The 15,645-nt window shown below is 43.1% G+C and overlaps 1 protein-coding gene across 1 annotated transcript; it reads left to right on the top strand.

Moving 5' to 3' along the window:
* The first annotated feature begins 3,348 nt into the window (after positions 1 to 3,348).
* On the top strand, positions 3,349 to 14,147 carry znf367 (zinc finger protein 367). Its single transcript, XM_067982216.1, has 5 exons — positions 3,349 to 3,618; positions 5,414 to 5,564; positions 7,109 to 7,228; positions 7,888 to 8,026; positions 9,864 to 14,147. Exons 1-5 carry the CDS (start codon positions 3,349 to 3,351, stop codon positions 10,096 to 10,098), a joined length of 915 nt encoding a protein of 304 aa, XP_067838317.1. The 3' UTR covers positions 10,099 to 14,147.
* The last annotated feature ends 1,498 nt before the right edge of the window (positions 14,148 to 15,645 follow it).

Genomic DNA, 15,645 nt, shown 5'->3' with positions numbered 1-15,645 from the left:
GTGCTGAGTTTTTGTAGAAGTCTGTAGTGTCGCAACAGAAGCTGGGGGTTCCCTGTACGATGGGTTTCAGGATGCCCTCAACGTATCCAGAGAGGTTGTCACACAGGGTTCCGTTGCCTGATATGATCGAAGTTCTCAGCCGAGGGCTCAATTTCTGCCCCACCACCAAAATGGACCCAATCGGTCTCGCGGCGGACACAGAGGAATTCATCAGGAGAATGAGGCTCCGGGAATTCTTCCACAAATCCCAAGATTTCAGCAGCGAACCCAATGAGACAATCAACGATCCGGAACAGCAGACAGAGGGATCCGCGGTACAGCAACCGAAGAAGAGTCAAATTGGACTCCTCCGGAGGGTCGCTGCCCTAAGCTTGAAATGTATGCTCAAGCTGTCAGGAGATGCGTCAATGCCAGATTCATCAGCCGCACTCAGAAGACAGTCCAGAATGTCACCCGAGCACAACGCAACGCCATCGACGCTCTCAAGACCAACCGCAACATCGTCATCAAACCAGCGGACAAAGGAGGAGCCATCGTCATACAGAACAGAACGGTCTATTGCAAAGAAGCATACCGACAACTGGACAACCAGGAACACGACAGACGGTTACCCACAGACCCGACCAAAGAACACACCCACCAGCTCAACAAACTGATCAAGACCTTCGATCCAGACCTTCAAAGGATCCTACGCGCTCTCATCCCACGTACTCCCCGCGTGGGAGACTTCTACTGCCTCCCAACGATACACAAATCCAACACACCCGGACGTCCTGTCGTATCAGGCAACGGAACCCTGTGTGAGAACCTCTCTGGATACGTCGAGGGCATCCTGAAACCCATCGTACAGGGAACCCCCAGCTTCTGTCGTGACACTACAGACTTCCTACAAAAACTCAGCACCCACGGACCAGTTGAACCAGGAACACTTCTCACCACGATGGACGTCTTGGCACTCTACACCAGTATCCCCCACGATGACGGCATTGCTGCAACAGCCAATCTCCAGACACCATCCTACAATTCAACCGCTTCATCCTGGATCACAATGTCTTCACCTTCGATAACCAGTTCTTTACCCGAACACACGGAACAGCCATGGGGACCAAATTCGCACCCCAATTCGCCAACATTTTCATGCACAAGTTCGAGGACGACTTCTTCACTGCACAGGACCTCCAACCAACGCTATACACCAGATACATCGACGACATTTTCTTCCTATGGACCCACAGCGAAGAATCACTGAAGAGACTACACGATAACATCAACAAGTTCCATCCCACCATCAAACTCACCATGGACTACTCCTCAGAATCGGTTTCTTTCTTGGACACACGAATCTCCACCAAAGACGGGCACCTCAGCACCTCACTCTACCGCAAGCCCACGGACAACCTCACGATGCTCCACTTTTCCAGCTTCCACCCTAACCACGTCAAAGAGGCCATCCCCTATGGACAGGCCCTGCGAATACACAGGATCTGCTCAGACGAGGAGGAACGCGATGGACACCTACAGAAGCTGAAAGACGCCCTCGGAAGAACGGGATATGACGCTCGACTCGTTGATCGACAGTTCCGACGGGCCACAGCGAAAAATCGCATAGACCTCCTCAGAAGTACACAACCAACAGAGTACCCTTCGTCGTCCAGTACTTCCCCGGAGCGGAGAAACTACGCCATGTTCTTCGCAGCCTTCAACATGTCATCGATGACGACGAACACCTCGCTAAGGCCATCCCCACGCCTCCACTACTTGCCTTCAAACAGCCACCGAACCTCAAACAGACTATCGTTCGCAGCAAATTACCTAGCTTTCAGGAGAACAGCGTCAACGACACCACACAACCCTGCCACAGCAACCTCTGCAAGACATGCCAGATCATCGACACAGATACCACCATCACACGAGAGGACACCACCCACCAGGTACATGGTTCATACTCCTGCGACTCGGCCAACGTTGTCTACCTCATACGTTGCAGGAAAGGATGCCCCGGAGCATGGTACATCGGCGAGACCATGCAGACACTGCGACAACGGATGAACGGACACCGTGCAACAATCGCCAGACAGGAGGGTTCCCTCCCAGTCGGGGAACACTTCAGCAGTCAAGGACATTCAGCCGCCGATCTTCGGGTAAGTGTTCTCCAAGGCGGCCTTCGAGACACACGACAACGCAAAATCGTCGAGCAGAAATTGATAGCCAAGTTCCGCACCCATGAGGACGGCCTCAACCGGGATCTTGGGTTCATGTCACGCTACATGTAACCCCACCAGCAAAAAAAAAGTTATCTGTTTTTAATACAACTGGTCATTCTCTCTCTTTCTCGGCCTTTCAGATGTTTCTCTCTCTCTCCCTCTCTCTGTCTTTGTGTTGTGACCGTTTGTGTATTCGGTAGTCTTGTATGTAATGTTTCTCTGTCTGAACACTATTCAACTCCTTTGATTGCCTGGATATCAGGCAGTTGGAAAGATTATCTGTAATCACCAGGCATTGTTCTCTGACTATATATGCTGTACCTTTTATGGAATCCCACACTCAGCTGACGAAGGAGGAAGCCTCCAAAAGCTTGTGATTTTAAATAAAGCTGTTGGACTATAACCTGGTGGTGTAAGACTCCTTATATTTGTCAACTCCAGTCCATCACCGGCATCTCCACAACATGGTTATTTTTCCAGAAAGATTTGGCCCAATATATAAAACCAAAATAAACACACCCTAAATCCCCTCCCCTTCTTATAAGAGGGGGGCCTAAAAACACAAAAAAGAAAAAAAGTCACTGTTGTGGTACGAAAAAAATTAAAAAAAATAAAACCAAAATATGAGCTATACAGGTGCATATAATTAATTCACCTACAGGTGCACAGTATTCATTCACTTTATTGACATGCATCACGTAAACGCACGCTAGCCACTACTCTACATATGCACGGTATGTACACGCAAAGCAGATGTACAATATTATTTACATCAAGTTGCATTTGCCAACGCCTCTGTCTCTTTAACCATAAAAAAAAACAACCACCCGCTCATTTGCAAGAAGACGTTACGAATCCGCGCGGGTAAAACCTGAGCTCAGCCAATCGGCACGCGGCGCTGGCGCCTGATTGGCTGAGAGGGAGTGTGTGCCCGGGGTTCCACGCCATGAATGGGGCTGTCACTCACCCCCTTGTGACGTCGTTGGTTCCGGCGCCGCGTTCGGTTGGTTTCTGCAGAAAGGGCGGGAAATGCTTAAACGCGGGAGTTTGTGTCCGAGTGGCTGATCGGTCACCGCGAGTTTATTTATTTATTTTCCCGTCTCTCTGGGGGAGGGGGCGGGCGGGGGGGGGAATCGTCCTTGCGATGGCGGAAAATCAGATCGTCTGCGTTTCTCCCAAACGTGTCTCTGTCATTAAAACCACCCCGATTAAACCCAAACGCGTGGATGTGACGCCCACCAGCCCCGGGTTCAGTGATTTCATGGTGTATCCGTGGCGATGGGGTGAAAACGCGCACAATGTCACCCTCAGCCCCGGCGCACCGTTCACCGGCAACGGCGGCAGAGACCCACAGTGCGGGGCAGCTGTAGCCGCAGCGGCGGCTCTGGACCGGGAACTGGATCATCTTTCACAGGTCGGTCAGTTGGAAATCGAAACTTTTAGTGTAAATCGGCGCCGATTGACAAAGTGAACTTGACTCAAAAAGTGTTCACCTGATGGAGAATAGACATTTTAAATTGTTGCTCAGTTTTTAGCTTCACATCCGCGGTCTCATGGTTTTGACTTTTAAGGTTTTTAAAATATATATATATCTATCGATATGTGGGATTTAAAAAAAAAATTGTGAAGTTAATCGCCGAGTTTTGGCGCCGGCGAGCGGCGGCTGCTGTTGTTTTTTTTGTTGCTGAGTTGCCTGGCTCCAGTTGGCGCGCATTTTTAGTCCCACTAACTGTCTGCGGGGTGGTCTAGACGTAAACAAACCGGCGGCGGGCAGTGCAAAGGGGGCGGTGTCTGCAACACCCGCACCGCTGACTGAAACCTGCAGCTAAACTCAGCGAGTTTGATTTCACCTCTCGGTCATCGGCCGAGTTAATATTTCAGCCTCTTGTGTTATTGGTTTCCCGCCGCCGGTGGAGCTGATTAATTAATTGGAGAGGGGGGGGGGGGGGGGGAGATAAAATGAATGAAATCACTTCCTGGAGAGCTTGTCAACACTCCAGCGCGCCAAAAAGACGTAGCTTCCTCCCGCTGGGTTGTTTAAAGAGACCTGACCCCTCCTGGGCGATCGGTCTGGGTGCACAGTCAGGTATATTTGGCGTTGGTTCTCTGCCTGCTTCTGTGATTCAAATGTGTGGTCTGATTTCAAGGCACCCCAAGGGACTTTTAATTACAGCTTTTATTTCAAATTCCATGTAGTGTACGATTTAATTTAGAGCTTGTGTCAAAATATCCAACGTTAGGTACCTGCCCCGATTGGGTGGCAGAGGCAAGCTGCTGCTGAAGCTCTGCACCTGAAAGTAGTGGAGCCGCAGTTTAATAGGGTGTGCTATCGCCAGGAGGAGGATGGCAATGTATTCATACATTCTATACTGTGTTGTGCTGTTCACCTTATTGCTGGTGAGGAGTTTCTATTACCTACTGTCTTGTAAGGGCTCAAACAAATGCTCCTCAGTTACCTACTGACTATCCTCTTGGGGGGGGGGGGAGGGCAGAGAAATTTGGGATTGATTTGATCCCAAGATGATGTGTCTGGCCACAAAAGATTGGAACTGAGCGAGCCCTGCTTGACAGATTTGGTATCTGAGCCAGACAGATCCACAATTTTCCAGGGCGCTGTTGGTGGTTGGCACAGACATGAAGGGCCAAATGGCCTCCTGTGCTATAAATTTCTATGATTGGTCAGGTGAGCCTGGCTCATTAATGGGCCCAGTTGGATGGATCTGTTACTGGGGGCTGGCATTCTTCCCATTCAGCTCCAGATAGAGTATAAGCTTGAGTTAATGGGTAGGGTGGACAAGCAGTAGGATGTTTGCCAATATCCTGTGCTGGTGAGCTGTGTGGTTTTAAACTCATTAGTACCCGTACTCACACTTGTGAGGGTTGCCCCAAAGCCTTCAACCGTGCCAACCTCTGTTAAACTGTCTGAGCTTGATAAGTGGGATGCGCCCTTACGGGGAAGAGAGTGTGCATTCCATTATTGAACTATGAGAAACTACCTGTGTGGATTTCTCAGCTTGGTTTGCAGTCTTCAGAATGGTTTATTTTTAATTGATTTGCAAAAAAAGAATAAGGGACCCGTGCGAGAGGGTTGCAGCAGAACAGTTTGTTTACAGCCTTAACTATTGCACAAAAAGTTGATAATTGGTACATACTTTTGATATTAAAAAAAAGAGTAAGTTTTTAATCCAGATCAGGGTGCCTTGTTGCAGGATGGGACAAGACGTGGCCGCCCAAGAGCAGAGCTAATCCGAGATCTGATAAACGAGGGCGAGCACTCGTCGAGCAGAATCCGCTGCAATATTTGTAACCGAGTGTTTCCCCGTGAGAAATCCTTACAAGCTCACAAAAGAACACACACTGGTAAGATAAAGTACTTTTGATGAGTAACATGCTTCTGCATATGAAGTATACTGCAGTCCTTACTTGTGGTGGTGATCTGCTGCTATAAATAATGGAGTGCAGGTAATCACTTTAGCTCGTACCTTTGTGTTTTTACATACTTAAACCTGCAGATAAGTCTTGACTTCCACTAGTAAGGAAGATTTTAATTGTTGTGGTTTGTCATACCATCAGTTCATAACTTGGTAGCAATTTGAAGAAAGAATTCAAAGTAATCCAGCAGAATGCGCTGCAGAACACTTCCACATTGTTCCATGTTGACTTTCGTGCAGATTTTATTATTTATCTAAAAGTTTTACTTTAAACTCTATTAGAAATGCCAAAGTGATTTATCCTACTGGATCGTTTTGCTTTGTTCCTGACCTTGCATTCGTTATTAACCAGAGTAATTGATCATTCCTGCCTGTACGCTAAGATTGCCACTCAGCAGCAAAGTTAGGTAACAAACCATTGGATCTTGCTATTTACCAAACTTGTGCTAGGAATGAGTCTGAGTAAACCTGCTAAGTTGAAAGTTAACTCATTTTTAATGAAAATGTAACATTTTCTTTCAACACTGGCAGTTCTCCTGTGGCACTGCTTATGGTAGGTCAGAGGATATGCTGTTTTATGAGGATGGAGGATTGTATCATTTAGCACATATCATCATATTTTGTTGCTAAAGTGCAATTGTATATCCCTTTAAAGAATGCATGGTGTAATTCCTGTGCGTTCCTACTCTTGGACTAATCCTTAGATCAATTAGATGTCAGGCTAGCTTTCTTTATAAGTGTGGCTACTAACAGCAATTAGACAATATTTTGTGTTGGAAATTATTGACTTTTTATAAATACATTTTCATGTGTGACAAAGTTGACTTAACATATTGGATGTTGAGGCTAATGTTTATTGGTTGTATTTGCGCAACTAAACTGATTTCCACTTTGAGGGGATCAAATTATTAAAATGTAATAAATATTTATTTCATGAGTCGATCAAGAAGCAATTTGGACATTTCTTCTTATGATGACCTCTTTATTTTGTGCCCGTTTGACTCCACACTTATTTGGAACGGCCTAAAATTTAATCACTAGCATCAAAAGGCGACTGATCCAGACCAACTGAAAATATTGCACTGGATGGATGTTTAAACCAAGGTGGTACTCTATAAGCTTGAATGTCACTTTTTTTTACTTTGATCAAACTGAATGATAGCTGGGTATAAGTAGAAACCGTGCCTTTTGGCATTTTTTTTAGTGCACAGTATTCACTTTGGATGATAAGCTATTTGCTGTCATTTGCAATTACTATGGGCTAAGTATTATGAAAGCTTTTTCTAAATTTGGTCAAAGAAGGATCACTAAGAATATTGTGTTGTATAATGTACCGTAAGAGCACTTTTAAATCCATATCCTTTTGGGGCATCCCTGCAAGACTATTAAAATTGCTCTTTTTTTTCCCTTCTTATGAGGAACTGAAACAGGATTTTTTTTTTAACTCTGTCTATTACTATGGGTTTCTTTTAGGTGAAAGACCTTATTTATGCGACTATCCAAACTGTGGGAAAGCATTTGTGCAGAGTGGGCAACTAAAAACTCACCAGCGCCTTCACACTGGGGAAAAGCCTTTTGTTTGCTCTGAAACTGGTAAGCTATCAAACTTCTCTTTTCATGTCTCAGCAGTAAACCTGAGTTCTTAGGTTTTCACTTAGTGCATGTTGACCACCTTGTGTCCCTTAATAGTGGCGAATCAATCGATTTGATAATTTAGGATAAGGAGGGCTTAATGTAAACATGGGGGCATCACTGGCTAACATGTTGCTGTATACACATTCACTGCCTCATTTGAAAACTAGATAGGCAATTCCACAATCCTGGGCAAAATTGCTCTAGGACTTTGTTTATTTAGGAGCTCCTGTGACATGGAGTTTCCCTTGCTTCTATTTCAAATCTGCACACATGGAAGATAGAGCAAATACTGCTAAATTGTGCTAGGCAAAGCACAGGATGTGGGCACAAACACTAGAAACAGAAGAGCAGGGAATTGCAGGCCAGAAAGAAATTGATGCAGGGCCTATCTACTAATTTAGCACTCCTTCTGCGTCATAGGCATGGGGCAGCAGAATTGGCTCTTGAGTGTAGAGCTGCTGCATATGAAATATAAATTGGATGCAGCAAATGTCGCATGTTTGTTTCAACTTTATGGGGGGGAGGTTAGTTTTGGGAGTAAATTCTTCTGATTTAGCCTGTTAAAGGGATGTGTATTTTGTATGAGAAAAGTGGTGCAACATCTGGTTTCTGTGCAGGCTGTGGAAGCAGGTTTACACATGCCAATCGCCATTGTACCAAGCATCCTTATGCACGCTTACGGAGAGATGAAGTATCTAATGGAGCAAACAAAACACAGGCTGCAGACAACAAGGCTGTTGCAGAGTGGCTTGCAAAGTGAGTATATGTAGAAATATTATCTTCTGGAATAAGTTTGTTTGTTTTTTTTCTTTTCAGCTTATTAACTAATATTCCACAAGTACTACTTATTGCTAAAATGTCCATTTGTTCATCCTGTTAACAAATCCATGCATCTTCATCCGGATTGAGTTTTGGGATAAGTTCATGGTTGGGCAAGGAAGGAGGAACCCATTAGACACTGTCTAATTAATTAGATGCCATACAGATGGGTTACTGATTCCCACCCACTGTATATTGGACTTTGATCTAGTAGTGTATGAAGAAGGAGTCAGTACTTGTTTGAACAGAAGCTCCCTACAGTGTAACATGGTGCTTAGATTGGCATCATTGATAAACCTTTTAGTATTTTCTTGGCATGTAAGGAGGGTCATGTTCTGAGCTTATGAGTCTAACTGGGTATTTAATTCGATTTATAGTGATTGCACTATGCCAAAATTAGGCCTTCGTATCCCTGAGAATATGGATCTGTGGCTTTATCTCCATCCTTCAGCTTTCTGGATTTTGCTTTTCCCAACTACTACTAAAACTGTTTGGCAGATTGTGGTTCAGTTTATCCCTGCTGTAGCCAAGACGTAGCAAATTATTAGTCGCTATGTTGCAGAGGAAGCTCTTTTGTCCAAATTTGCCATGGACATCTCTGATATTCAATACACGGAGCATGGAAAATCAGCAATATAAATGAAGAACTAATGCTCCATATAAAAGATCCAAAAGTTAGCTATCTGGGAAAACTATACATGTGCAAGGATAAAATAGCTCCAAAGAAACTAGTGTAGATGTATCATAAGGCAGGGTCCCGATGCTATTAGGAACTATAACCATGCCAATGTGGCTAACTTCATCTGAACTGTAAGTCAGGCTGTTTCAGGATTTTACATCTGGTAAATGTGCATATGAAGCCTCCCTTTCTACAGCAAGTGGAGGCAACATTGCAGAGTTTCATGAAATGTCAACAATTTCTGAACAAAATTCCTAGTATGGCTCTTAAGGTGGTTTGATTTGTTGTTTGCATGGTTAGCTGCCTACTCCTCTAGATTTCACACTCAGGTTCAGTAGACCTGGTAGGGAGGCTAGCCTAGAAAGAAAGGGCCTGTCAGCTGGTGTCTCTTTATCCCCTATTGAGTAGGAGACTACTGATCCATTGGCAGTAAAGGTCCTGAAAGAAAAGTTCAAGGTGATAAACTTACTGCATAGAATTCAGGGAGACCGAATGGTGATTTTAGACCTCCAAGAATGTGTTTGTGTAACAGTGATGTGGAGATGCCGGTGATGGACTGGGGTTGACAATTGTAAACAATTTTACAACACCAAGTTATAGGCCAGCAATTTTATTTTAAATTCACAAGCTTTCGGAGGCTTCCTCCTTCGTCAGGTGAACGTCATTTTCACATCGTTCACCTGACGAAGGAGGAAGCCTCCGAAAGCTTGTGAATTTAAAATAAAATTGCTGGACTATAACTTGGTGTTGTAAAATTGTTTACATTTGTGTAACAGGATGAGGGAAGCCTGCAGAAAGCACTTAATATTGCATTCTACCATAGTTAACATCAGTGCAGAGTGCATGTTTATAGTGGCAGTTTTACTTCATGTGGCATCTTTAAGTTTACCCTCTTTCTAGAAAATTGGGTTGTCTCAGCTTTGCCTGGGGACAGCATGCCCTAAATGTATTAGGGAAACTCATCTTTAATTGAGATTTTTCTGCTTATTTTGAAGTATTTTTATATGACTAGACCTTCCAAAGTGATTTAATTCCAATTGGTGGAGAGTATCTTAAACTGGGACTGCTGAGTTAACGAGTTCTGTCTACCCGCAGGTACTGGGAGACCCGAGAACAGCGCACACCTCCTGTGAAGAACACTGGACAGAAGGCTGACCAGGAGCAGCAGGATCCTATGGAGTTCATCCAGTCTGACGAAGATGAGGAGGAAGAGAAAAATGGGCCACATGCTGCAGCACGCCGGCGTTTGCAGGAGCAACGGGAGCGACTACACGGCGCTCTGGCTCTCATCGAGCTGGCGAACTTAACCGAAGCACAGTTGCGCCAGTAAATGCGATGCAATGCGTGTATTTTATGAAACTGAACTGTCTGTGGACTAGTGTTCTATTAGTCCATTAGACAAGGAATGCACCTTATATTTTGCTTTTAATAGGCTGCTATTATGTAGAACTTAAAATGATGAATGTTGTTGCCCTTGCTTAAAGGAGCACAAGTGTTATGCACTTTTTGTCTGGAAGAGGTTTGTTGATGTAAAGTTTTAGTTTTGTAAATATTGCAAAGCTTTGAAGGATCAGATAATGTAGGGCAGGAATTGAGAGCCTGCAGGTGCTGAATTCTAGGTGTAGCAGGAATATTCAACTTGCATTTATAGTGCAAAATTCGCACTGTTTGATGGAATGTAAGATGAGCAGTGGTTTTCTGAGATCTACCTTGGAGATCTTGCTTTCGTTAAGCTTCAGTATACACTTTTCACTGTCAACATGTCGACTAAAATCAAAAGCACAACGAGTCAGTTAGTATCTGAAAGAGGAAAAAGTGGTTAACGTTTCAGGTGGAACACTTTACTTAAAAACTGTTACAGGAAGACACCTTAACCTTTCTCTTTCTGATGCTAACTAACTTGCTGTGTATTCCCATCATTTTTTGTTTGTGTTTCAGGTTTCCAGCGTTCAGTCTTTTTTAAAAATCTTAGGTCATAGAACAGAACTATAGGATTAAGTCTATTAGTAAAGCTGCTGTGTTCCATAACTTTTTTTTCTTTCCAGTAATCCTTTAAAATGCTACTGATATCATATTCAGCAAGCTCTTCTATTTGAGAACCACTACTATACTATACAGTGATTTTTTTTCCCTCCCATTATCCAGAATGAGTAAGTACACCCCACCCTTGTGTAATAGGCAGCTTTGGCTTAGTTGGAATAAACTCTCCACGTAGTGTAGGAATTGGAAGCGAGAAATCAATTAAATGGGAACCACTTTAAAACATGTTCTTGTATTAACCATAGTTACAGTAGCCAGTAAGTATGTTTCAGAGACTTTAAAAACACCATCAGACAGTAGCTTTAAAATATACATGACATGGATCAAGTATTGTCATACTGTAGGATGAAGCATTGTCTTTAAAGTACCACTGAGCTAGCTTACTGCACTCCTAATTTACAATAGCCTAACATGAGAAACTTAAGTTAGTTTGAATTTGGAAAAATGGGTGATTGGACTTGGTTTCAGCTAGGTGAAAGTATTTGAAATCAGTTTTTCTCCTTTTGAATGGTTATTGGAAGATAGTAACATCTGATCTAACCGGAGTTAGTTCTCTCAGTTGTAGATGACAGTCAGCACTTAAGCATTGTTGCTGAAACTTAGTGTTACTGAAGTGGACATGAGAGCATAGCACTAGGCTTGTTCTTTAAGAGCACTAATAGTACAGGAGGCTAAAGACTTCTGTGCCAAACGTATCGACAAATTGCACCTTTTGTGTGTTATAAATGCAACTTGTATTCCATCAAATGGACTTAAGCAATCCTGTGAGACCCGGATCTTGATTAGGGCAAGTGATTTGACGCAGCTGACATCACGCAACAAATCCCGTGAATTTCTGCACTTACCATGTGTAGTGTGAGTTGCTGCCTGGGTACTACAATTTTGCATATCAAGTCCTAGAAACTATGAAAATGCTGGTTTCTGAACGCTAACAAATCACCTGCCCTAATCTTGATCTGTAAAATGTAGGATTAGGGCCCTACAAGAGAAATGTGGCACTCATTAATTTTAGTTGTTAGTGAAGTTTGAACCGGGTGATTTTTGGTGATGGAAGAAGTTTTGTTGAATTTCCTGTTGGCAACACTAAATTGTATTGCTGTGTATCGGTAGTTTTATTATAGCCATTATATTGCAGTTTTATAGCTTGCCGTTATTGCTTTGTTGCAATGTAAAAAAACGAAATGTCCTCTTTGTTGGACAGCTTCAATTTGTTTTACCATAATCCAATATTTTCTGACTTTTACTTTCTTTTACCAGTAAAATATTTACTTGTTGCATGAAGTTTTTTAATTCTGTAAGTTGACAAGCTTGAAATGCAATTATGGTATAGACTAACAGCTGTCATAGTTGCATATATTTTACACCTACACAGTTGCAGTATTGGCTAAAGCAACTGTGACTGAATAAAATCAGTCACTTTCCAAAAAAAGAAGCAGTCTAGCCTCAGTGTCCAGACATGAGATTTTACGTGTTTCTAAGCCTATAGTGCCAGTCAGTTTCTGTTCAAGACTTCCTTCATCAGCTAACTAGGTTTTTGTGTCATTGAAAAGTATTTATTTTAGGTTTGAATTGAAAATAGCTGATGTCACTTCAAGGTATATTTTGTTTATGTAGAAGCTAGACTACACTTGGAGATGTACGAACCCACAGATTTTTTGTTTGAAACTAAATGTCATTTTATAGTTGCAGATGATGTAGTTTGTGTTAGCTGACTGACAACTCTTCAAGGTAAACAATATGGTCATGGCTAGGAGTACAAGTTGCTGTTCCACTGGTCTCTGCCCTAAATTGCAACCTTGTGCTCAGTAAAGTGCTGAAATTTAAGGGAAAAACATCAACAAATAATATTATTCAGTAATGAAAGAGGAAATTATATAACAATTTTCAAGTCCACGTCGTTTTGGACAGTATTGTAGAAATGGTGGGTTCATACAACTCCAGTTTGTGGGAGGGAACTGGAGGTAGAATGAGTTTCAAACAGGAGTGCCTCCCTTGGGAGAGGGGCCTGTTTTTCTCAGTTTTGTTTGTTAAAGGGTTTGTGAAATTTAATTGATCTGTAACCAATTCTAATTTAAGCAGATTTGTGAGCCGGAACAGAACTTGTAGTCAAGTTGTGTTAGTATCACTGACTTGCGAGGATATTTGTCGTCTGGTCTTGCAAAGCTAATGATTGCTGTACATTATTTGTACAAAAAAGTTGCATTGCCGCACATTATTTTTAAATTGAATTTATTCCCCCTTTTTTTTTGCCAGCTTTTGTCTTTCGCATCATGTACTAGTCTTTACTCGAAGAGGTGGGAAGGTGGTTTGCCTCCAGGCCTTTTCTGAAGCTTCAAGGCCCAGTGGCTTGGAGTGAACCTTTCCTTCTCCCCTTTACGTTTGTGTTCTTTGGCCCATGCTATACCCTTGGCTGAGATCAGAATCTCATCACATCTTATTAGAGTTCCTCAAATGACTTTCACTTGACAATATGCTATTGTCAATTTCCATTAATTACAGAGCTATGATCATACTTTGGAGCTGAACATAGTCCCATCCAGTGATTCTGGCTCTATAGGACAGATGTCACATTATTGTAACTTGAATTTGGAAGGTGGAAGATGTCTTGGGGAGTATTTTAAGATGTTGATTGTGGGGCCACTGCTGCTTTAAAGGTGAGCTTTCCCTACTGCACTTAACCTTATTTTGTTTGTTCACTCTATTACATTGATAATTGATAAAATATCTATCTAAAACCAATTGCGATTTACTAATGTAAAAGGGAATGTTGGACGACAAATAGCCTCTGTGATGGAAAAAAAAAGTCCAGTCTCCCTCTGGGGAAAGGCTGAATCTACGTTTTGAAATGACAAAGTGCTTTGATTCATAAGTGCCAGTCTGGGCTGTATAAAGCACATACTTTTTGCACTTGATGAGTTGTATGCCCAGAGGTACTTTTCTGTTGCAATGTTTGTGGTTTGGATTTTATTTGATATTTTTAGGAGAAACATGATCAGTTGTGCTTTTTCTGGGGCTGTTTTTATGAGGCTTTATGTACTCTCAGACTTGGATGTTGAGGTGGGGATTTTTTTTTAGGTTGAAGTGCCAAATCTACTTTTTTTCCTCCAATCTTGGTGAGTTTTGTTTTCCTTCCCATGGTGTGACTGGCTATCAAATTGTAAAGGTATTTCAGAACAAGACTGTCATCAGCTTGAATCTGCCCTTGTTCATTTAAATAAGTACCCTGATAAATCTGAAGTTCTAATATTCAGTACTCTAAATAAATATCGGTAGTGCTAAAATGTTTCTCTCTTTCTTGAATCCAAATATATAAAGTGTTATTTCCTTGAAAGATCTCGCAGTTCTGTGCTCTAAAGGTGAAATCACCTAACAGTTGGTACAGCAGTTATTTTGGCAGGATTTGCTACAATTAAAGCTACTTTTGCTGCAGATATTAAGGACCTTTCTAGCTAACGATGCACATCTAAGAATCTTGGAGGATAAAATGGTCACATCCAAAATTGACAACCTGAATAACAGGATTTCTCAAACATTTTTAGAAGGATGCTAAGGATGATAATTTTGTTTGTCCAGTGAGTCCTCAAAGATATTTTGCGATTCTTGTAGAGTACAACACAGCATGGCTCTGCAGCTATGGATCTGAATTCCCCATGGGTAATCCTCTTAAGATTTAGCTACTACAAAACAAAAGTAAGGAATCTTACAACACCAGGTTATAGTCCAACAATTTTATTTTAAAATCACAAGCTGTCGGAGATTATCCCCTTCGTCAGGTGAGTGAGTGAATAAGAGGTTCTCAAATCGCATATCTTGTATTAGGCTGGGACACCATCACCCCAATCAAAAGGTGTCGTTGGTATTCAGACAGGTTAGCCACGGAAAACAGTAGGTCCCAGTGTGCTGAATACACATTGTGTCAAATTAGACAGACAGAGAGAAAGAGACCCAAAAGGCAGAGAGAGATAGAATATTAAAAACAGAACTTTTTTTTTCCCCTTGCTGGTGGGGTTACGTGTAGCGTGACATGAACCCAAGATCCCGGTTGAGGCCGTCCTCACGGGTGCGGAACTTGGCTATCAATTTCTGCTCGACGATTTTGCGTTGTCGTGTGTCTCGAAGGCCGCCTTGGAGAACGCTTACCTGAAGATTGGTGGCTGAATGTCCTTGACTGCTAAAGTGTTCCCCGACTGGGAGGGAACCCTCCTGTCTGGCGATTGTTGCGCGGTGTCCGTTCATCCGTTGTCGCAGTGTCTGCATGGTCTCGCCAATGTACCGTGCTCCGGGGCATCCTTCCCTGCAACGTATGAGGTAGACAACGTTGGCCGAGTCACAGGAGTATGAACCATGTACCTGGTGGGTGGTACGTGGTTGGACACACAAATCTCCATCAAAGACGGGCATCTCAGTACCTCACTCTACCGCAAGCCCACGGACAACCTCACGATACTCCACTTTTCCAGCTTCCACCCCAACCACGTCAAAGAGGCCATCCCCTATGGACAGGCCCTACGAATACACAGGATCTGCTCAGACAAGGAGGAACGCGATGGACACCTACAGACGCTGAAAGACGCCCTCGTAAGAACGGGATATGACACTCGACTTGTCGATCGACAGTTCCGACGGGCCACAGCGGAGAATCGCATAGACCTCCTCAGAAGACAAATACGGGACGCAACCAACAGAGTACCCTTCGTCGTCCAGTACTTCCCCGGAGCGGAGAAACTACGCCATGTTCTCCGCAACCTTCAACATGTCATCGATGACGACAAACACCTCACTAAGGCCATCCCCACGCCTCCACTACTTGCCTTCAAACAGCCACCCAACCTCAAAC

This window comes from Heptranchias perlo, chromosome 4, assembly GCF_035084215.1.
Source record: "Heptranchias perlo isolate sHepPer1 chromosome 4, sHepPer1.hap1, whole genome shotgun sequence".
NCBI lineage: Eukaryota > Metazoa > Chordata > Chondrichthyes > Hexanchiformes > Hexanchidae > Heptranchias > Heptranchias perlo.
This window is presented reverse-complemented; position numbering and strand designations above follow the sequence as displayed.